The 22,683-nt window shown below is 40.8% G+C and overlaps 1 protein-coding gene across 1 annotated transcript in view; it reads left to right on the forward strand.

Annotated features, from left to right (window-relative positions):
• The first annotated feature begins 15,582 nt into the window (after window positions 1-15,582).
• TSPAN14 (tetraspanin 14) overlaps window positions 15,583-22,683 on the forward strand; it is a 22,428-nt gene continuing 15,327 nt past the window's right edge. Inside the window, 1 exon segment of the mRNA XM_009884568.1 lies at window positions 15,583-15,663. Coding sequence (XP_009882870.1) covers window positions 15,583-15,663 — 81 coding nt within the window.

The raw sequence follows: 22,683 nt of genomic DNA on the forward strand, positions 1-22,683 counted from the left end.
CACGGCCTCCCGCCGGCCCCTGCCCTCCGTCCCGCTGCTGCTCTTGGCAGAGATAAGTGCTCAATGCGAGCATTGAGGCCTGTAACTTTTTATTTAGTTGGTTTATTTTTATTTTAATCACCTGTAGCCTGCGTTAGCGAGGGAGCTCTCTGACACCCCTCCAGCTTCCCGCCGAAACAGGGCTGGCCGTTGAGCGCCTGGCGTCGGTGTCCGGGCCTGTGGCTCCTGTGGGGTCCCAGCATGGATGTTTGGGTAACTAACACGTCACCGTTTGGTCATTTACCTTCTGCCTGGTTGTCTTTGTAGTTTCAGGTACATGTTTTATGTCTGGTCTGTGACCGCTACACAGCGCTGCCGAGAAGCAGTTGCGTACAGACACTATGAGGAGAGTTCAAGTAAAATGTATTGCGCACAGTTGATGTGGGGAAAGTGGTCCCCCCCCACCCCCCCTTGTAATTTTTTTTTTTTTTTAAGGAAGGAATGGACCTTGTGCATTTCTAGGGAGAAAGTTTAAGCTAAGCTAGAAAAAGCTTGGAATTATGCAGGACCTGTGGTGTTATACCTGCTTAACTTCTACACTGGCTTTTTTTTTCCTGTGTAGAACAAACCACAATTTTTCACTTTCAGAGTATCTGCATGAGGTTGTTAAGCATATGTCTGACTTTACCTCAGGTACTTGGTGTAGACTTGGTGGTTTAGTTTTGAGCCTTTCTGAATAATAAAATAAAAAACCTGCTGTAAAAATAAGATACTGGTGTTTTCCCTTCTTTAGTAGGTCTTCAAAGCTGGTGATGGAGGGAAGATATTTTAAGATAACTGGCAGGATAAGATTTTTCCAGGACTGCTTTTTTTTTTTTTTTTTTTTTTTTTTTTTTTTTAAATAGGAACATAAAGCTTGTGACCTAGACATCTGGATAAAATGGAAGGAAACCAGCTCTGAGAGAATAGAAGTACAGGATATATCTTGTTCGTAAATGCTCAGTGGGATAGCTTTCTGTCTATTTCCATCAGTAAGTTAAGCATCGGTACTTGCATGGTCTTATGACTTCCTGAGCCACTTTATACTTGCAATAAATGTATGAAACTTTAAATGGCTGGGTGTGGATGGTTGAGATGCTACCGCTGTCTGCTTGACAGGGGATTGTGTAGGGAGAGAAGGGATCAGGTGGGAATTCAATTCTGGTCATTGGTGTGAAGTAGGAATGAGCTGTGGGGGAAAATACTTTGCTGCTTTTGGGGTTTTTGGTTGTTTGTTTTAAACAAATCCAGTACACTTGTGTTGTTGGAACGGTGTTCTTTATCCTCTGGCTAATGACACTGGAAGAAGGTACTTCTAGGGTGTGATGTATGTTCTTTTAGTTCTGTTCTTGCAGGGTGGGGAGGGAAGAACATAATAATGTTGCCTGTCCTTAGAAGATTTTTCATGTTCAGAATTACAGTGCCACTGAAACAGTAGTTTTTAGAAATACATTTCCAAACTTTTAGGAAACTATTTATAATAGTGTTGACAAACAACATGCAAGTAAGTTATGTGATTAGCATTTTGCTTTATTTTTGTTGATCTCATTCATAGATGGACTTGCTAAAGGTGAGGTCTAGAGCTACATCACTATCATTGAAAGTTACTCTTCTTTGTCTAGTGTGTGCTCTGTATGATTTCTCTTTAGTGTAAGTTGATCCAGTTAGCTAGCTTCCTTTGTGTCTAAGCATTATCTAGTCCCCAGGTAAGAAGACCAAATCAGAAGAAACTTCACTTGAGTTTTAATTGAGTCTTACTCTTATTCTTGTTTCTGGGCATAGGCTTTACCTGACACTTAGTGCATTGTTGAATAATTAATCTTTGGCTGTTTTCCTGTTTAAAGCCTCTTTCCTCTCCTCCTTGCCCCTCTCGAGGGGTGGGGGTGGCAGAAGAGGGGGAAAAAAATTTCTGCTTCCAAACTCCTACAATTAATTTGCATAGCCTTCTATCAATTTTCCCATTGTGTATTAGGCGTGGCACAGTTTGAGCACTGCTGAGCGTGAATAAATTAAACTCTTGTTCTAATCTCACTGTGTTAGATTAGAAATCTCATTGAGGTGTGTGTGAGGGGAAGCAGAGTTCATAGAGCTATTGTCAAAACTGTTCCTACAGGTCCTCCCTTTATGTTGTTTTCTGCTTTTACAAAAAAAAAAAAATTCACTTGGGTGGGGTATGGTAAAATATGTGGGTTTCAGACACCAGACAAAGGAGACATTTACATCTCAATCACATGTGAATCAAGAATGTTTTTACTTGTGGGCTTTTTGTGCCATGCTGCTTTGCACTCTGTTTTCCGGGGTCAAAACTTCCTGTTTCTAGTAGAACAGACTTTGGTACTTTGACATCAATGGTGCATTCCCAAGGCTAACAGGCTACAATTCACAAAATCCATGAATGTGCTATGGTTCTCATGTTGCTGTAAGCTGAAGTACCTCGGTAAAGTAAATCAAGCCCTTAAACAAGAATTTTCTTTACTTCGGAGTAGATGTTGCAGGCTGTTGCTAAGGGGGAAATTAAGAAGTGGTCCTTTTCCAGGTGTCTTCTGATTGTATGACCTTCTGATTGTAGGACGGCCATGTGTCTTCCTCGTTAGTATTGCACAGTCCTAAAATCAACGGCTCTTCTAGAGCTGTAGTGTTGGTACCTCCTGTGTCGTGTGAGGGTACTGATGCAGCCTTCCAGCACCTAGTGCAGTTTGGGCAGGAACAGGCTCATGCTTAGCTAAAAGCATCTGATAAAGAAAGGTTAAGAACAATGTCGGAGATGATCAGAGTACAGCTCATCAAGGTCAGATATGTGTGGGTTTTAAAGTTTGAGTTGCTGCAAAAAGGCTGAGATCTCTTTTTAATCTAGCAATCAGAAAGAGGTGGAAAAAACTGAAGCGTCTAGGTTCAGATGACTTAGTTTTGAACACAGCCACAATTTAATTACTTTAATATAGTTGAACATCTTGTGTTTGAATTTTTGCATTGTAAAACAGCTTCTCTTTATTCTGGATGACTGAACAAAACTTGTTTTCAGTATGGTCAGAGAGCTGAAAAGTAATTGCTGGGTAAATTCTTCTATTTTAGGCATATTTTAGGTAACAGGTGAGAATTACAGTTCAGGATTTAACAGGCAGAAAATGGTGATCCTCAAATATTGACAGGATAAAGGATTGCAGTTGAAACTACTTACTTGAATGGCCAGGCTTTCGCTGACTTTCTTTAGCAATCTGACAGAAATCTTGGAATTGAAGCCCTTTGAGAAAGGAGTATCATTCTGCTTGATTATTCATGCTGGAATTCTGTTATCACTTATTTTCATTTGTTAAAAGTTTTTTGCATAAAATATGCTGACCAGAAAGCTTTTTTTCTTGTTTTAAAGGCTTTTGTTTCCTGCTCAAAGACTAAATAATTAATATTTGAGTCTCTCTGGAAAGGTGTCTTCTCTAAATAACTGATGGACGTGGAGGTAAGAAAGCAGCTTCCAGTTGCTGCAGTGGCAGCTCCAGGAAACAGAATGAAGCAGAGTATTCAGAGGCAGAGACAGCTGAATGCTGTGAATTTTAATATTTCAAAAAGACCGTGATTTGTTCTGCTTGGTGAGAGCTGTCTACTCTTGCTTCAGGGTATAAAATCAGTGCTGAAACATGTACATTGACATTTAGAAACTCCTGGAACAGATAACAAGGGGAATAGCCTCAAGTAACTTGCATCTGAAGAAAGACACCTTAGATGTTGGACTTTGGTCTCTATGTGACAGGAGCTGATTCTCTTGATGTGTATTTCTTTCCCCTCAACAATTTGTTATTAAGTGGTTCTTGGGGAAGTACTTAATGTTGTGTGGAATATGAATGCAGCTAGATATAATAAAGGGGACCAAACAGCAAAGCTTTCTACCCTGCCCTGAGTATTCAGTTACTTCAGTCTGTCTGCATGGCAAGCCTGCGGAGGAGGAAGGTTCATGTAGAAAGTTGTCTGACTTGAAACTAAAAGATGGGCAATTATTGAGATGACTCGCAGAAGACAACAGGGTGGCTTTCTTGGCAAAGTGTACAGTGCGCTGAGGTTGCAAAGGGTATTTTAACGAAGTGGTTATAGCAGTTGTCTGTACAGCAGAAGGGAGTTCAACTGAAAGACCTTGTCCAGCTGGGACAAGTGAGAAGGGAAGGTGGTGTTAAGCTCTTTTTTTTTTTTGTCTGACCTGTGCTGCTTGTGTAACCAGTTATGCTGTCAGCCTGTTAAGATGGCAGTTTCCTGTGTTCTCGTTGTTTTTTCTCTGGAGGTATTTGTTTTTTCCTTTTATTAAAAGCACAGATTAGGAAGCGTTTGTGTGTAACCTCTGCACCTTCTAATTTCTGCTGGTGCATTTGCTGTTAGCTGTTGTAGAGACTGACATCCGCATTGGAAGGTGTCACTTCACAGCCGTTGCTGCCCTGATCTCTTAGTGACACCGTGTTGTTCTTGGCATACTCCTGAGAGGTGGAAAGCCTGTTTTTCCTCCTTCCCCTGGGGCGAATGCAGAGCCTTCCAGCGAGACAGTCAGGGTTTCTCACGACCTGCCTGAACACTGGCTTTGGGGGAAGGGCTGGAGCTGTTCAAGCATGGGCTTGGCGGCCTGGAACAGCTTTGGTCTCTGCCTCTTTTAGTCTTTTTTTCTTGTGTTGTGGTAGCATGTACGGGGTGCTCCGCAAACCTACCTGCTACATCTCCTGAAGCATTAGCTTATTTCTGTATCTTTGGGCTGAGACATCTAGTCTGTGAAGAGCTGACAGTGGTTAGGATCACAAGGTGTTTGGCGAATGCCATTTTGTCGCATCTCTAATGTTTTCCGGTGTTGTGTTAGAGGTTTACCTGCTAGTAGGTTTTTGAAAGTTGCATGCGTGCATTTCTTTACCAGAAGGTCAGTTGGTAGGGAGAATAATTATGTGGTTGTTGAGCTGCCTGCGTGGCCACGAAGAGCTGTTTTCTCTTGTGGCCTGTGAGCTGGTGATCGTTCCGGTCAGTACGTAAAATAAGGTTGTCCTGGGTGCGTTGTGAATGCAATTGGTGCATGGGTTGGAGGGCAGCAAAAGAAAGCAAACTTTGAAAGCATCATCTCCAAACCCAAAACACACTGGCACCCCATCCCCCCAATAAGTAGCATCCTGTGGTGCTGGGAGGGTGCCTTATGTGGAATGCGTGTTCCTCTGGTGTTTGAAAGCAGGGGTCCTGTTCCTTGGGGTGGGAGGGGAGGAAGAATTGAGTTTGCTGTGGATTCAGCTCTACGTTGTATCTCCATGACATGGACACAGCATCGTTTAACCAGAACAAGTGATGAATGTAACTAGTATTGTACAGATACAAGCATTCATTTCTTAGCATGCTCATTGCCAGAGAACAGATGTTAATGCTGGAATTCTTTTTTTTTTTTTTTAACTTAGAGATACCTTGATCAGGTTTAAATCTTAAACCCATATATTTTATTATACATAACATACTTATGTATGGTGTAAATACATATATAGGAACATTCAGTGTAAAGGCTAAGAAATATGCTGTGGATATGGACAGGCCCTTGATCAGGTTTAAATCTTAAAACCATATATTTTATTATACATAACATACTTATGTATGGTGTAAATACATATATAGGAACATTCAGTGTAAAGGCTAAGAAATATGCTGTGGATATGGACAGGCTGCATGTTATACCCAAAGCAAGGAATGTTTTTAAGGGGAGGAAAAAAAACAACCAAAAAACAAACCAAAACAAATCATATGCTCATCATTTCTTTAGTGTATATTACTATATCAGTTACTATATCAGTTTCCTCTTTTTCTCTCTAGTGTAAAAAAAAAAAAAAAAAAAAAAAAAACCAAAAAACCCCAAAAAAACAAAAAAAAACAAAAAAAAAACCCAAAAAAACAACCACCTTTTATTTCTGAGAAGTGGTAGTCTTTGTGTCCCCACTCCAGCACAGACAGTGGCAGTACATGGATAAAGAGGAAAGAGTGGATTTGTCAGCAAAGAAAGTTGGTGGCTTCCTGTCTTTTCTCCTCTAAGTTGTGACTTATTTTTGTGGTATAAAGCAGTATATCAAATGGAGCACCCATTTAGTTGTTGAAACATTTTGGTCTGTGTGGAGATATTGGAAAGAGCAGGCAACATGTATAGAATAGGTTTTGTTACTGTTGGATTACTAAATAGAAATACAATTACTCCCCGAACACTAAATAGAAATAAAGTTATTCCCCTAACTGGAAGTTCTGGCTCCTCAAAATATTTACTTTGTAAGCGTTCCAAAACTTTTTGTTGGAAGGGGAAAAAAAAGTCAAATTACATGCTTGCTTTAATTTGAGACCTTGAGTTTTGCCTTGTTACTCTTGATGTTACAGGGAGTGGGTATGTATCTGTTCTTGTGAGAGGTAGTAGAAAGCAGCTGAGCAGTTTTGATCAGCTGAGATTATTCTGGCTACTTGTTCTAACAGGCTTTGCTCCCTGGAGTGAATAAACTCCTGTTGAGAATGACTGGCACACTTCTATGTGTTTCACAATACCTGAACTTTCTGCGACAGAAAAGGAAGACGTAGCTTGTGGTTTGTTACTTATTTATTATAAGTTAAACACAGGCAAGCTCCTATTCAGGTAAAACTGGTCAATAGCTTTGTTAAAGAAAACTTTCATAGACAGGAAATCTTTCCAAACCTTCCCAAGATGTTAAATGAGTCATCCATTGAACTGTAGTGACAATGTATGGTGTTGGTTTCACTTACGCTGGCGTAATCTGTATGAATTTTAACTTGCATGAGCATGGATTATCCCATAGTGCTTTTGGGGATAAGGTCAGTGAAGACCCTACATCCTGTGCTTCTGATGTTGCCTGCAATTGTTAAAATATTAATAAAGAGCATGACAGGTTACGAGAAGATTCTTCTCTTTTCTAGGATCTTTCATTCTTCTGTGCGTGTTTGGAAAATTGCTTCAATTTAGACTCAGTTTACTTGTGACATTTCCTTTTCTTTCTGTTTCCTGTGCTGTCTCTTCCTCTAAGTCAGAATTTGGAGTATGCACTTTATTTGCAGTCAGCTACTTTGAGTGGATTTCCCTTGAACTAGGTAGAATATCCATGCCTTTTAGCTGGTGCCTTTGTCAAGCACTGCTGTATGTTGGAGCAGAAAGTCTCTATCTGTTCCCTTATTACTTCAGTGAACCTGAGGTCAGTGGAGCAGAAGTAGCATAAACCTAGGAAAATTCAGTGGATAGTTGAGTAGAGTTGTACCTCTCAGTGTCAATAACTAAAAATATTTGCAGTTTGAATTTACATGGTCAATACTTGTGTTCTGCAGTGTAATTTGTTTTCATTCTGACCAGTTTGTATAAATGAAAACAGGGAGGTTTTGGAGCTGCTTTTGTTTTGGTGGTTTGTGGGTTTTTTTTTTTGTTTGCTTGTTTTTAGCATTACTAGTAGCTTTTATAACTAAGTAGGAATAAAGACTTTAATGTGAAAGCAAGGCCAGACAACTTTATCTTTTGGTAGCTTCTGTGTGAAGAACAGTGAAAAGTGGAATTGTTACAACTGCTATTGTCCTCTGTCACGGCTTTTTGATTGCTGTGGGAGTGATCGGTAATTCTGCTCGCCTTTTCAAATCTTCCTTTAGTGTATTTCTGTTAGTTTAAGGAATCAAGTGGAGCTGAAAATATCGCATGAATGATGGCTTGAATAGCTCCTTGAATTACAGTTGTGCAGTGTAGAGCTTTTATGCCAAAGTATTGGTGATGTTAGTCAAGTGGGCAGTTCAGAAGGTTAAAAGATGATGCTTCTTGATGCCCATGTAGATTATTTTTCAGAATTTAGGGTGTCTATGTTCATTTCAGATGAAACTCATCCATATAAAAGTAGTGGCTTGGCCAAAAAGCACATGCATAACTTTAGTGTGAGTTGTCTATAGATCTTGAGTGGAGCTCTTCTGCATCACTGCTTCCTTGTTCTGGGTGTGCGTTCCTTACAAGTTTTCTTAAGTTGCAATTTGTGCTGCAGTGAATAAAGCCTGGCCACTGAAACCTGAAACTCTTCCCATGTATAGGAGGATTGGATCTGCTCTGAGGGATTGTTTTGTAGAGTTTGCATTGGAGCAACTTGTGCTTGAAATACTCCTCAAATACTTTGAGGACTTTGAGTCTTCAGCACACTACAAAAGTAAGAACCCCAAAAGATGATATCTTAAGAAATGTGTCTGGCTTGGGTCATGTTTTCCATTGAGTTCAGAGATCTGTTATCTGCCATTATTTTTCTAGTAAAACAGGGATTACCTGTTAGCCATATCTGTCTTTCATCATGAGTCATTCAGGTTAAAAATACCCATTTGTTGAATAATCCTCAGGTTTTCTCTAAGAATGAGCAAGTATTTCTCTGCTCTTCTGGACTGCAGCAGATGTAAATACTCGTATTCCTTAAGAGAAGCTTTTATTTTCTTTGTGAGGCTCCAGTCAGAGTTCCTTGGAGACAAAATTACAAAAATAAAGATGACGCATACTTGCAGGGAGTTCCTGAATCATCCGCAGGGCTACTGTCTCTGTTTCCAAGAACAGAGTAGCCTGTAAGAGCTCCAAATCCTGTCACTTTTTCCCACCTTTGTGTTGCACTGGCTCAGTCCTTATATGTGAAGATTTGATGCCCAGCACTGAGATATTACACTGAACACTAAGGCTCCCTCAGTGGTCAGCTTCTATCTGGGATGTGGAAAGAACAATCTGTAGTTGCCTCTTAGTTGCTCCATCTCCAGAATGTCCTAAGAAAACTCTTTGAACTCTCCCTGGTCAGGGATAAGTCTTTCTTTCACCCTCACAAAAAAAACCCAGTATTGATTGAACACCTCCAAAGAATGTGACAATTATTTTTAACGGCACCATGTTTTGAATGAATGAACTGATGCTTTTGATATAGATTTGGTGTTGATGGAGTAACGGAATTAAGTAGTCATATCAAAACAAACACTAGGCTAATGCACATCTCTTGCTGTGTTTCAAAAATTCTTTTTGCTCCTCAGTGCATTCTTCTTTTGACCTTGTTGGTTTGCCTCACCAGCTTCATATAGACTTCATGCTTTGTATTGATAAATGATGGGGGGAGCAGCCAACAGCTTACAAAACAATTTTTTTTTTCCTTTGTTTTCTCTTCCCTCAGTTTTGCGGCTGTTCCCCCAGCTTAATCCATTTCAGTGAGTTAGCTTCAAGTGTGGTGTAGCCTGTGGTGGTGATGTAGGCTGGCGTTGCAGGGGTGCTGCATTTCGATGAGCACTCGCAGAAGCTAGCACTGATCCTGGCCTCCTATCCTTGTTCTTCTGCCACCTCCTGACTGCACCCACGTTGGCATTTGTATGAGCTCTGGTGAGGTAAATTAGTTAAAACTGTGTTCTTCTTGATGCGTGGTACAAGATCACAAGGTTGATCTGAAGATTTGCTATGTGATTTGCTGTATGATTGTTTGTTCCACTGAATAGGATGATTGATGGTTGTGGATTTTGGAAGGGGATCAGGACTACACATGGTGGCAGTACTGGCTGAACCTGGAACTTCAGTGTGACTTCGGTCTGCCTTGTAAAGTTAACACCTCCTGAGAAGAGAATTTGTGACCTAGGTCTGGAGGCGTGCATTAGTGTTCCGGTTGTTCTAGATTTAACATCTTATCTGTGAGGATTTCCCTGCATATCCAAATTAGATTGTTTTATTATACCACAGCTTCTGTTTTATGAGTGTTAAAATCTAGAGACTGACTATCACTGCTGTAGCATTTTGAAGGTAAGAGTGGAATCTGTGGGTGTAGAAGTGCTTTGGAAATGGCAGTAGCCTCTTGATGAACAACTACTTTTTTTCCCCTCACTAAAGCTGTAAACACTAAGATGAAATTATATATTCTACCAAAGCAGCAGTGCTCTGTATTTATTTTTTAGAAATTCCTGTTGTCATGAGTGGGCGATAACTGTCAGCTGACATAATGTGACTTGCTTTGTCTGAAACACAGTAGAGAAAGTTACTAGTCTGTGCTGCCCACATACTACTTTAATCTTCCAAGTGTTTTGTAGTATTGCCTAACCATGGTTAGCTAGCCTGTGATGTAAATTAAATGAAATACTGATGTAGCAGATTTCTAGACTGGTAACAGATGCCTCCTACGTTAGGAAACATAACTGTTTTTAGTATAAACACAGGGAAGGTGGCTGTGTGGCCTTGCGTGGATTGCTTAGTCTGTTTATTTGTAGGGTTAGGGGAAAAAGTCAGACACACCTACGCTTTAGATCTATTATGCCAGTGTCACTCCCACACCAGTAGTGATTATACTGCTCCATATGGTTTTTGGTGGTCGGTCAAGATGAACCAAAAGACTCCTGATGAGGATAAGCAAAGACAATAAGTCAAATTTGCTCTTATTATAGACAGATGTTTCAGAAGACATCATCTGTCTGGGGAGATATGTACTGTTATAGGACAGCCTTGTGCAACAAGGAACCAGTACTGCCTCTCACTTCAGAGCATTAAAAAAAAAAAGCAGTGTTTAAAAAAAACTATTTTGCTTTTTCATTCTGTGGAAGTACTGTGATTGGTATTGATTGGGGCATTGTGCCAGTTGTACGAGTAAGTGGGGAGAAATGTCTTACAAACTGGTGGTCAAAACAAGTAGGTGGGGAATGGGACTTATGAGTCAGCGTACTTTTGATGCTCTTATTCCTGTGAATAGTTTCACTGAAGTTGGGACTTGAACAGTGGGATGTAAGTCCCAATCCCAGGGAGGGCAACCTAACAAAAACTAAGACTTCAGATTATGTTTGTGTTTTGCGTCCTGAAATGTTATGCTTGCCTTTCTGCTTCAGATTATATTTTAAGCCTTTTTGTCTAGTAGAACCCCATTTTTATGGAATTTAATGATGTGCTAGCTAAATATCACCTGCTGCCTCCTTTTTTGTGGTGGTAGCAGCAGCAAAAGCAATATTTCTTATTACTAGTATGTGCATCAGTTGCCACTCGTGTCTTTTGCCAGGATCCTGATTTTCACGGGGAGGGAGGCAGAACAGTGATGGAGGCCTCAGTGTGCCTGCATCTAGAGAATGTTTGCACTGGCAGTGTATTGTTGTAATACAGGCATACACTGATGCAAATGGAGTCTTGGACTTTGCTCAGATTAGTGGGGTTCTGCTGTTGTCTCCTAGTACCCCCTCTTTTCCCTCTCTTCCCCAGACCCATCAGACTTAATGATTTGGACAAGTGTATGACTATTGATTGTTGAAATATAAGTTGCCGTTCGGAGCTAGAGGCTGCAGTGAAGAAGATGGGGGTTGGGGGGACGGGACGACACCAAACGTGCATTCCTTCTCTTGTATTCTCTCAGCTGCAGGTTTAGAAAAGCACGTCAGGAGAGTGATGTTTAAACAGGTTTTCTTTGCTATGTCTCATAACAGTGAGATTCCTAAATGTTGCCCATGAAGCTGGACGGATTGAAAAGGTCAGTAACTAAAGCTGAACCAGAGCATGAGGAAACAAAACTGTCTACATCTTAGGAGTGGATATTGCAAAACTCAGCTTATGTATATGACTGAGTCACATCTAGGACCGTCCTTTCCAGTCACTGTCTGTACTACCATAAAGTACAATTTTCTTTGTTTTAACAAAAATTAAGTGTTTTTGCTATAAATGAATGGTGAGCATTAGAACCTAGTTATAAGGTGAGGTTTTGAAAGGCAAAAAAACTTGTTTTCAGTATTTTGTTGAAACGGTATGGAAATCAGCATCTGAACTGTGGAAATATCAAGCTCAGGTGTTAATGATGAATGTTCACACTCCCTAGCCTGACAATTTTTGCAGGTATTGTTTCTGTAAGAATGTGCAGTGTATCATTTAATCATTCTTCAGACTCTGCCATTCCTCTGAAAACCAGCCAAGTATTTCATTCTGTGTATTCGGTCCCTTTACTGGGAATATTGAGGAAAAAATGTTTTAGTTCTCACTTAACTCAGTTAACTCCATCTTGTATGGAATCAGGAGGACTGACTCCTCCTTTTTTTGATTTTTCTGTTGCTGCTGTGTCTGTCTAGATGCATGAATCTAGAGTCACCTGTAGGTAATGTATTTTAAGCAACCTGCATATGTAGCATATGCATGAAGGCTACTTGGGTGATGTCAGGCTTTATTACATACAAATTAATCTACTTTATGTCAAGTGGATCAGTATGACTTATGTAATATCTACCAACTTTCAATAGGATCTGAAAATTGCTCTTATGCACATGCAGGCCATCATAGCTTGAAAAAAGCAGAAATTATTCTCTGTCCAGAAGTCTTGCAGAATCATAGAATGGTTTGGGTTGGAAGGGACCTTAAAGATCATCTAGTTCCAACCCCCTGACATGGACGGGGACACCTCCCACTAGACCAGCTTAGTCAAAGCCCCATCCAACCTGGCCTTGAACACTTGCAGGGATGGGGCATCCACAACTTCTCTGGTCAGCCTGTTCCAGTTCCTCGTCTCCCTTACAGTAAAGAATTTCTTCCCAATATCTAATCTAAATCTACCCCCAAAACCTTCTCTTCTCTTGGCTGAACAACCCCAACTCTCTCAGCCTGTCCTCATAGGAGAGGTGCTCCAGACCTCTGATCATCTTCGTGCCCCTCCTCTGGACCTGCTCCAACAGGTCCATGTCATTCTTTTGCTGAGGACTCCGAAGTTGGACACAGTACCCCAGGTGGGCTCTCACCAGAGTGGAGTAGAGGGGCAGAATTGCCTCCCTTGCCCTGCTGGCCACGCTTTTTTTGATGCAGCCCAGGATACGGTTGGCTTTCTGGGCTGCAAGTGCACATCGCCAGCTCATGTTGAGCTTCTCATCAACCAACACCCCCAAGTCCTCCTCCTCAGGGCTGCTCTCAATCTGTTCTCCGCCCAGCCTGTATTCGTGCTTGGGATTGCCCTGACCCACGTGCAGGACCTTGCACTTGGCCTTGTTGAACTTCATGAGGTCTGCACAGGCCCACTTCTCCAGCCTGTCCAGGTCCCTCTGGATGGCATCCTTCCCCTCCAGTGTTTCAACTGCTCTACACAGCTTGGTGTCATCGGCAAACTTGCTGAGGGAACGCTCAATCCCGTTGCCCATGTCGCCAACAAAGATGTTAAACAGCACCAGTCTGAGTACCGACCCCTGAGGAACTCCACTTATTGCTGGTCTCCATTTGGATATCAAGCAGTTGACCATAACTCTTTAAACATGGCCATCCAGCCAATTTCTTATCCACTGAGTGGTCTATCCATCAAATCCATGTCTCTCCAATTTAGAGACAAGGATGTCATACAGGACAGTGTCAAACGCTTTGCACGAGTCCGGGTAGATGATGTCAGTTGTTCTTCCTTTATCCACAAGTGCTGTAACCCTGTTGTAGAAGGCCACCAAATTTGTCAGACACAATTGGCCTTTAGTGAAGCCATGTTAGCTGTCACTGATCACCTACTTATTTTCCCTGTGCCTTAGCAGATTTTCTAGGAGGATCTGCTCCATGATCTTGCTGGGCACAGAGGTGAGACTGACTGGTGTGTAGTTCCGCACGTCTTCCTTTTTTTCCTTTTTAAAAATGGGGGTTATGTTTCCCCTTTTCCAGTCACTGGGAACTTCACCGCACTGCCACGACTTCTCAAATATGATGGATAGTGGCTTAATAACTTCAACCACCAGTTCCCTCAGGACCTGCGGATGCATCTCATCAGGTCCCATGGACTTGTGCACCTTCAGGTTCCTTGGATAGTCTCAAACCTGATCATTTCCTGCAGTGGGCAGTTCTTCATTCTCCTAGTCCCCTGCCTTTGCCTTGTGTGGCTTACTTCATTATGCCAAGTCACATGAGTTTCCAATAGTTTTTTCCATAACTACTTAAAGCTATGGAATATTCTACCAAAATGTGCCCTCCTTAGATTTTCTACATGGTCTCTGCATTTCTGAAAACTTTTTCCATTTGGTTGGGCAGCAAAGAGACTTCCTGGTTGGGGTTGAAGAGGGACAGGGCATGTGTCTGGACCAAGGAGGGACTCTGAATCTGCTTCCAGATGGAAGCCAAGCCTGGCATGGGGAGACCTCTGGAAGGAAAATCAAAGTCTGTTTGAGATCTCTGTCCATAGTCTTTTGGGCTGGAGATGTCTGTTGTGTGTCCGTCCTTGATCTGTTGGTGTGTGTGATTTTAGCCTCGGGAGAAAAAAGTTTAAGGCAAGGTTTGAAACATCTGTGATGAGATTTCAAAAAATAAGCTCCTCCAATAAGGTGCTGATGGCTGTACTCCATAGTTGTCCTGGAAAATAATTGGCATTTGATTAGAAAGCTAAAGTAAGCTGTTTATTGTATTAAATGGGAGTCTCAAAGCTGACAGTTATTTGGTTCTGTTGCTTCTTTCAGTGTGTTTGTTTCCTTACACGCAGGTGCAGATTGCCTTCTAAAAAGAAAATAAATTAGTTTCCCTCTTGTAGCTGTGGATGTCGTGGAGATCTTCAGTTCTCTGTTCCATGGTGCTTGGTTTCAGACTTAGGGTAGGCTTGGTTTTTGCACGCTGTCTGTGAATGTCCAGGTCAGCATAGTCCTTGAAGTCTTTTTCTTAGTTATGAGGTGTTTGAAAATTCTTTATGCTTGCTTCTCTGTTGCAAGCCTTTCACTGACGTCTTATGGGAGGAAGACATTTACCTCAAGCAACTGGGGAGGTTGAAATGTGGAACTGCTTCATGTCTTACACAGGCAGCACTTGTGTGGTCAGCTCTCTAGAACGCAAGGGCTGTGGGAGCGCTTTGTCTTCCCTGCTCCAGCTCTTGATTTAACAGCTTGTCCTCTGTTCTTTTCCTATGCATGGCATTTCTGCAGAGGTGGTTTAGTTATGATACTCTGAAAAGCTGGAGTTCTCTGAAGTACTTGAGCAACAGTTTCAGTTGAACCTTATCTCTAGTGTATGTAAGGAAGCCAGAAAACCAAACTTTGCAGAGTAGATCGGCTGTTTAATGGTGAGGCTTTTTTCTTGAAAACAAAACCTCTTATGGGGTACTGATTTGGTAAAGAAACATTAAAGTATGGAAAAGACAGAGTACAACTGCCTACTGTATTTAGCAATCTGTAGTCACTGAGGTTTTCCAGGTAACCACTTCTAACACCTTGCTAGGTAGGTTGTTGAATGTGAAATCCACAGGGTGTATGTTTAGACTTCTGCATAAGTCCAAGCAGCTGTCTGTGTAAGTAAAATGATTTTGAAGGAGTGAGAAAGCGGATGAATGTCAACTTGCTGATGCAGATCTTCCTAGGCTAACTGTGTAGCTAGTTTCCTTTTTGGGTGTTACTCCCTGTTGCCACATAAGGGTGCTTAAAGAAGATAGGATTATTAAGCAACAAATACTTGGACGGAGTTTAGGGTCAGCAGAAGTTTCTGAGCTGACTTTGAACATACCTCTGAACGGCATACGGTACAGGTTGCTGCAGTCCCTTTCTCAACAGAGCAAGAGAGATAGGGGAAAAAAACCTCCTTTATTCTTAAAATCTTTCACTGCCTAATTCTTATCATTTCTCTTCTGTGCAGACGTCGTGCTATAGAAGATGCACTATTACCGATATTCTAATGCAGAAGTCAGCTGTTGGTACAAATACCTGCTCTTCAGCTACAACATTGTCTTCTGGGTGAGTACAAAATGCAGAGACTGAAATAGCTTAGGCATGCCTCAGTTTTATTACCTTCCTGCATGTTTCTTCAAGAGAACAGGCTGAAATAATTACCTGAAAGCAGAAGACTGATGTGTGGTGTGTCTGGGTGTTTTGGAATTGAAGAAGCCTATCCCATGTGAGAAAGTAGTCATTGTTGAAAATGATGTGGATAATGATTCCTCACAACCTTTCCTTTCCTTGTCCCTTCCTCCTACGTTGTCTTACCTTGTGAGTAAAGATAAAACTGGTTTTATTGTTGTTTTTTTTTTTTTTTTTTAATGGAGAAAGGAAAGATCTGCTTAAAGCATTTTCAAAAGAAAACAGTATAGGGTCTGCTGTTCCTGGCAAGGCCTTTGTCTTTTGAATGATGGAGGCCATTAAATGCTGGTTGTGTTTGGGCAAAGGTTAAAGCTACCTTTCTTAGGTGCACTTAAGTGGTATGTTAAGTTGCGTCCCTGGTCAAGATCAATGAAGCATGTAACTACCTTGGAAAGGAGGGTTAGTGCATAGCGTTGCATTAGAAATAGTTAACATGTCTGTGAGGGGGAGGTGAAGGTAAGGGTGCAGTTCAGATAAACTTGGTTCTTTTCAGAACTTGCAGGTCAAATGTTAGGGGTTCGCACCTGAAGTCACGGAAACTGAAGTCATGGAAAGACATGGGTAGTCCTGGAGAAGTGTAGATACAGTGACTTGCCTGGTGCTAGCAGCTTGGGTTAGTGTTCTGATTCAGAGTTGAAAGACTTCTTAGTATGGATAGCTGCTTCCAAAGATGTTTAGATTTTTTTTCAAAGTTGGAAGGATCAGATAGTAAGAATGAAAGTATGGTATGTGGCTGAAGCAACTTGTTGAAGTTAAGAGTGAAAATTGACTCTCCTGATCCTGACTTATCTGAGATCAGTAGTCTTGCCAGAGAAGACTATATTAATTCTGTTTGTTTACTGTGATTCCTTAAACCATGTCAACTTTTTACTACCTAAAATTGAAGGTATATGGAATTGTTACCCAAATCTGTATTTAACTTCACTAAAGAAAGGGTATTATCATCTGAACATAAATGGCAGGCTTCAGAATCTTGTTCATACTTGTCAATAATGACTTGATATTCTGCTTGATTAACCCACATAAACTTCTGATAAACTAGGTTGGTGTTCCTGCACATCTTGGCTGCTTTGGTGGTATTTAAGGTAGAAAATAATCTTTTTTTGAAAGTTGCATGTATGATAGACAAAATTCTGAATTCATTTAGAATCATAGAAAAGTCTAGGTTTAATGGAACTTCTGGCGGTCATCTGGCCCAATTTTCTTTCAAAAGCAAGGGTAGGAAATTGCTGCTCGAAGAGAAGAGCTGGGAGTCTTGTGAGCTTCTTATTCATCAATCTTCTGCTGTTTTCAGTCTAACAAAAATGTTAGAAGGCCAAGTAATACCAAGACTGTAATGTCTGAGTATTGCTGTTGAAAACTACAGAACTGTTTTTGCTACTGTCACTACCTCTTGTTTACTAGTGCAATGTTTTAATATGATACTATAGCATTAAGCTACAGGAGAGTTTATCCTTGTGTGGATATCAGGACAGAAAAGATGTGTGTGGCTTGTGTAGAAGCTTTTTCCAGTAATGGTTAATTGACCACAACATTGCCATAGTGCAAATGTCCTTTAGTGATGATTTTTTTCCTCTAGCAATTGAGGATTCCCATCATGGCCTCATGTGTCAAAAAGTATGTGCTCAAAGGCCACCAGCTCTGTAGTTATTTTTCTTCTATATAGTACAACTCCCACGTAGCTGTAGTGGAGTGTGGTGCAATGAGAAGTAGTATTCATCAAGCTGTTCTGGTTTTCAGAGAAATCACTTTGAACTGGGTGGATGCTCTTCAGCAGATAGTGTGTGGGATATGTGGAAATTGACAGACTCTTGTTCATGAATATATTGGAGTAGTTCTAGACCTCTGCTTTCTTTCAAGTGTCTCATGAAGTGGAGTTTTACTATTTTTGATGGGTAAACAACCTTTGAAAAACTGGAATATTTTTCTTTACTGGGAAGACTATCAAGAATTTGCCTCTGCTTTTTCACAGGAATGAATTTTGTTTGTCTTTTTTTTTGCTACAGAGTCATTAGATTTCACTTTTTCAAATTTCTTTTTTTTTCAAATTTCTTTTTTGACTGTATTCTTTTTAAACTAATGATGAAGATCCAAGGATTTTTCTTTTCGTTAAAGAGTCGTTTTTAAAGAAGAGATGCAGAAAAACTGAGGAGAATTTGAAATACAGCTTGTGTGTTTCAGCTGATCTGTTGGCTGGAGGAACTGATTTTCTGAACAGGTACTAGTAGTCTTGGTAGCTTGCTCAATGGATGGTCTGAGGCTTCTGCTGAGAAATTATTATCAGGCTGACCTAGTAAATTATGTATAACTACAGCTCTTCTGATAAGAGTGCGGCACCTTTAGTTGTAGAACAAGCTGCGTCAATGTTGAGTGGGAGGGTAAACACTCCTATAGGCAATGCATGAATCATTTAGCTGACACAATGATTCAGGAGCCTATGACATCCGCCTGGCTGGGATGACTAGTCTAACAATCTCTTTAATTGGACAGATCCATCCTGTGTAGAACAAAATAACTGAAGGACTACAGAACCAGAAGGGAAATGTAACCATGATTCAAAAAAGGAGCGTTTAAGGAGTTAGTTTTCTTGGCTTGCAGGACAGGTGCTTGTGGGAGCTTGATTTGTGTTAGTGAGGGTGGCCACTATATAATCAGTATGAGGAATGATATTTAGATAGGTGGGCAGGCAGCGTTTTGCCCATTTAAGCTGTTACTGGAGGTGTGGTGTTAGCTCGCCTGTGTCTCAACTCATGACAGTTTATTCACAAGCCAAGTAGTTTGCATGTAAATAAAGAGTTGCATTTTTTTCCTCTGTCATGCTTACTAAAGATGCATGTTGACTTCCCTGTTGTAGTGCTAAAGATGATATCAGTGACTGTATGAGCTTTAAAGTTAAAGCATGTGGTGACTAGTGAGTAGTTTACAGATTTAAGCTTTTTAGTGCGTGGTTACTTTTCTTCAGTTCGTGTCATGTTTCAAATGCAGTTCACATAAATTGGAGTGGAGCAAAATGCTGAACTCAAAGAGGACAAATATGACTATTTTAATAATGGCAAGCTCACAGTTTAATCAGCCTTTAGAAATCTGTAAGTCTTCATTCTGTGGAAGGTGGTTTGCCTTTTTTCCCCAGATGGGTAACTTGGCAATAGAAGGTTCAGTTCTGCTGACTTTTAGTTAGTTATGTAAGACTGGCCTGCAAAATCGTCTCTCTATTCATTGTGCTTGGCTTTCCCTTTTAGGATAGGAAATGGAGGTCATAGGAAGGCTCTGTCTTCCCAGGCATGATTTTCATGCGGGATTACTTTATTTTCGTCTTGGTTTTTAAGCACACTAATAAGACTTAACTTCTCAAAGTACGTTTGTTTTAATGAGTAGTGATGAGGCAGTATTGCAACCATTAAGACAGCCCTGCAGGGAGCACTCAGAAGTTTAGATGAAATTACCCTATTACAGCAAGACTGGACCTCCTTTTGAGTCTTAAAGCTTCTCCCCCCCGCACCCCCCCAAATAGCTTCATTTGTCATAATGAAATTAAAAGACTGCAGTAATGCAAGGTGAAGAGCACCTTTCTGTTCTGAGTCATTTTGCAATTGAGTGAGTCCTGTGAAAGCCCCAGAGGAGGAAGGAGGAGGACAACTGACCCCGAGGGGAGTACAGGGGTACCCTGTCTTGAGGTACGAGACTGCCCTTTGCCTTCCAGCCTGCACTTGGGAAGGCCCAGGGAATAAAAGGAGGTGCCTCAATCACTTGTCTCTGGTGCTTGCTGCTTTGTCTCTAGTTGAAGGATTTTTTGGGGTAGTCCAAGAATTGCACCTCAGCCAGGACGTAGCTATTTCAGTGAAGTGAAGGATTGCATGTGTGTTCTGCCAAGGCCTTTTAGGTTGCATGTGAGCTCACTGTCTCAGATGAATTGAGAGGCGAGAGGGTAAAATAGCTTTTAGCTGCTGTCATCTTGATTTTCTCTTCTAATGCTCTGTAGCTTTGCGTGTGGCTCTTAAGGTTTTTTGGAAGAAAAAATAAAACTTCTCACACATGCTGTAGGAGATGGAGCATTTTTGCCCTGAACATGGTGCTGAAGGACAAAAATTCTCTTAAGCTCTGGAATAGAATTCTGAGCTTATTTTTGAAAAGTAAGAGAAGACCCAGGCTAGCATAAGGTTTTCTTGGCTTTTGCAGTGCATGTTGTTTTTTAGGAACATCTGAAACAGCAAGGCTGTGCCAGGAAGGGGAAAGAATCCACCACCAGCTTGTTTCCTGACCCGGAGAGGAAAAGTCTGGGAAGAGACAAGGGTAGGAAGGAAGGGCTGTAGGCTGCTGATTGCTCCAGCACGGGTGGAGCTACAAAGTAAAATAGCATTGTGCAGGGGGTGGTTAAAGTGTTCTCTGTAAGAGTAACATTTTGCGCTCAGAAAAACTGAGCGCAATAGGAATGCATTCCCATTACTTCTAATCAGACCTTGAGGCAGCCTGACCCAAAATCAGCTCGTGTATGAGGGTATGTTTAGCTGCAACCTAGATTTTAGAAACAAATTAAACTTGTTTTCTCAGTTAGTAGGCTGATTCTAATAGCATAGTGAAAGAAATTTGAAGTGTGGTTGGGAACAGATAATGCTTAAGCTAAGTGGTTTTGTGCATGGTGTCTGTGAGTTGGCGTCAGTATTGTATGTCTCCTGAGCAGAATTTACAGCTTGATGCAATATGTTAATAATGTGGATTTTTCGGTTCTAAAGCAGGAAATGACCAAGTGCTTGTTACTAGTTTTAGTTTCCTGTTCAAAATGGTACAGTTGAGCTGCTTTGTGTACATTTCCATCTAACCTTTCCTGCAGTATATGGCTTAAATGACTCTATAGCATAGAAGGGAGTTGGGTAGTTCAGTTTGTTCTTGCTTACACATTGTCCAGGTTCTGGTGAAAGGCAAATTTCAAAATGCCTCTCTTTTGAAGTAGCTGGCTTGCTCACTCTCCCCTTGGGAATACTTTTGGTTAGCATTGCTGTTTCTCAGCTGCCTGTTCTCCCATTCATGTGGCTGGTTAGTTTGGTGAGCTGATGAAGGTTAAAGCTTTTCTTTCAGTTCAGGCTGGATCAGTTCCCTCGTCTGCCTCACAGAAGTCGCTTGAATGCCTCCGTGCAGGAGTACTAAAGAGAGGGTATTTTCCTGGTGCTAATTCTCTGTAGAACTCTGTATTGGGTATGCTCAGTCGTGCTAACTTTTGAGGTGTTTTTATCACCGTGGTGTGTTTTACAATAGTTTTCAATGAGATACTTTAAAGTATCTTGCACGTGGTATTTAAAGCAAAGAGATCTCTTTTAGTTACGTAACTATCATTTTACTTCTTTGCAAATTGGTTGCCTTGGTAATTGCGCCTGTAAATGTAGTGTCTGATCGCTTTGTTTCTTCTGCAAGTACATCATACTTCACTCTTTGCTAAAGGAGCCTAATGTGTGTGGTTTGGCTGCATCTAGTGAGAATTATGAATTGCTTGTGTCTTAGCTGAATTAAGTTTCAGATTTATCCATGTTGATTCTAGGAGACTAAATTTATTTTTCTGCTTATTAACTCGGTTTTACTTGTAGATAGTTTGCATAGGTGCTCATGGAAATAACTTTGCAAAATCAGTGTAGTTTTGTGAAAATGAACACTTTATAAAAACATGAGAGCAATGTTCATGTTCAGAGGTGAAAATGAAGCATTCTAGTGAAAAATTTACTTAATCAAGAATCTATTACAATTTAAGATGGTAATTATAATGAAAGGCAGCCAGTCTGAAGAGGATACCCTATGTGTATATTCAGTAGCACAGTATTAGTGTGTTACATTAACATTAGTTTGTATACAGAGTGTGGAAGATGTGTCTTCCCAATTCTTTTTTTACCATTTCTTTAGAAAAAGCTCCCAAAGATCCAGCTGTGTCTACTGTGTAATTTATCCTGATTCCTGCAAATTATACCAAATGTTTTCACCTGTCTTCCAGCATTCCTGGAGCATTTGGAATGAGAAAGGGTGAAGGATCCATCAGTTGCATGTACTGTGTAACTTAATGACATGCAAGTTTGTTTTTTTTTCTATTTTGCTTCTTCATCTGAAAAAACAGAGTTAAGATTTAAGTGTAATCTGGGTCAATATTCTGTTTATATCCATGTGGTTTTTGGTAGTATTTTTTAAGTTGTGCTTTGATCCAAGTCATCACTTTAAATGTACTTAGTGTATTCATAGTCTGAGATGAGTAATCATTGTGCTGTTGCTTATTAAGCAACACCTGGAAATTTAACTTATTTAGCACTGCTTTGCCCAGTTGTAACTCTTCCCATGTATTAGTAGTGGATTTGGTTGGTTGACCTGTATGTTTAAGCCCTAAAATATGGCATATAATACTATGTGCCTAGATAGAAGTATATAACATAATTTGAGTAACTTTTACAAAATGACATGAATGATACTTACAGCCCCTTTTGGCTTTCCTTTCCCCTACTCCCCCCAGCAGACTAAACCCCCAACTTCATTTTACCTTGAGTGCAGTTTAGGGTCAGCAGGCAGTGAAATCAGCAGTACTTAAAATCTATACATGTATTTTTTTGTGTGACTGGAAGAAGGGTCCCATCTCTGCTTCTTGCCTGTGCTGTGGGGAGAATTGCTTGTAACGCCTGTTTGGTGCATGGGAGGTGCTGCATTTCCGAGAGGGAAGTGCCCCTTTTTCAAAACTCTTTTTCAGTTGTTCAATTTACTACACAACAAGTATAAGGCTTGGGGGAAAAGCACCTCAGTCTTTTATATGGAATCATAGAATCATTTAGTTTGGAAAAGACTTTTTAAGACCATCAAGTCCAACCATAACCCTAACACTGCCAAAACCACCACTAAACCATGGCCCTCAGTGCCACCTCTACACTTTTTTTT

The sequence above is a fragment of the Charadrius vociferus genome, unplaced genomic scaffold (assembly GCF_000708025.1).
Source record: "Charadrius vociferus isolate BGI_N301 unplaced genomic scaffold, ASM70802v2 scaffold655, whole genome shotgun sequence".
NCBI classification, from domain to species: Eukaryota; Metazoa; Chordata; class Aves; order Charadriiformes; family Charadriidae; genus Charadrius; species Charadrius vociferus.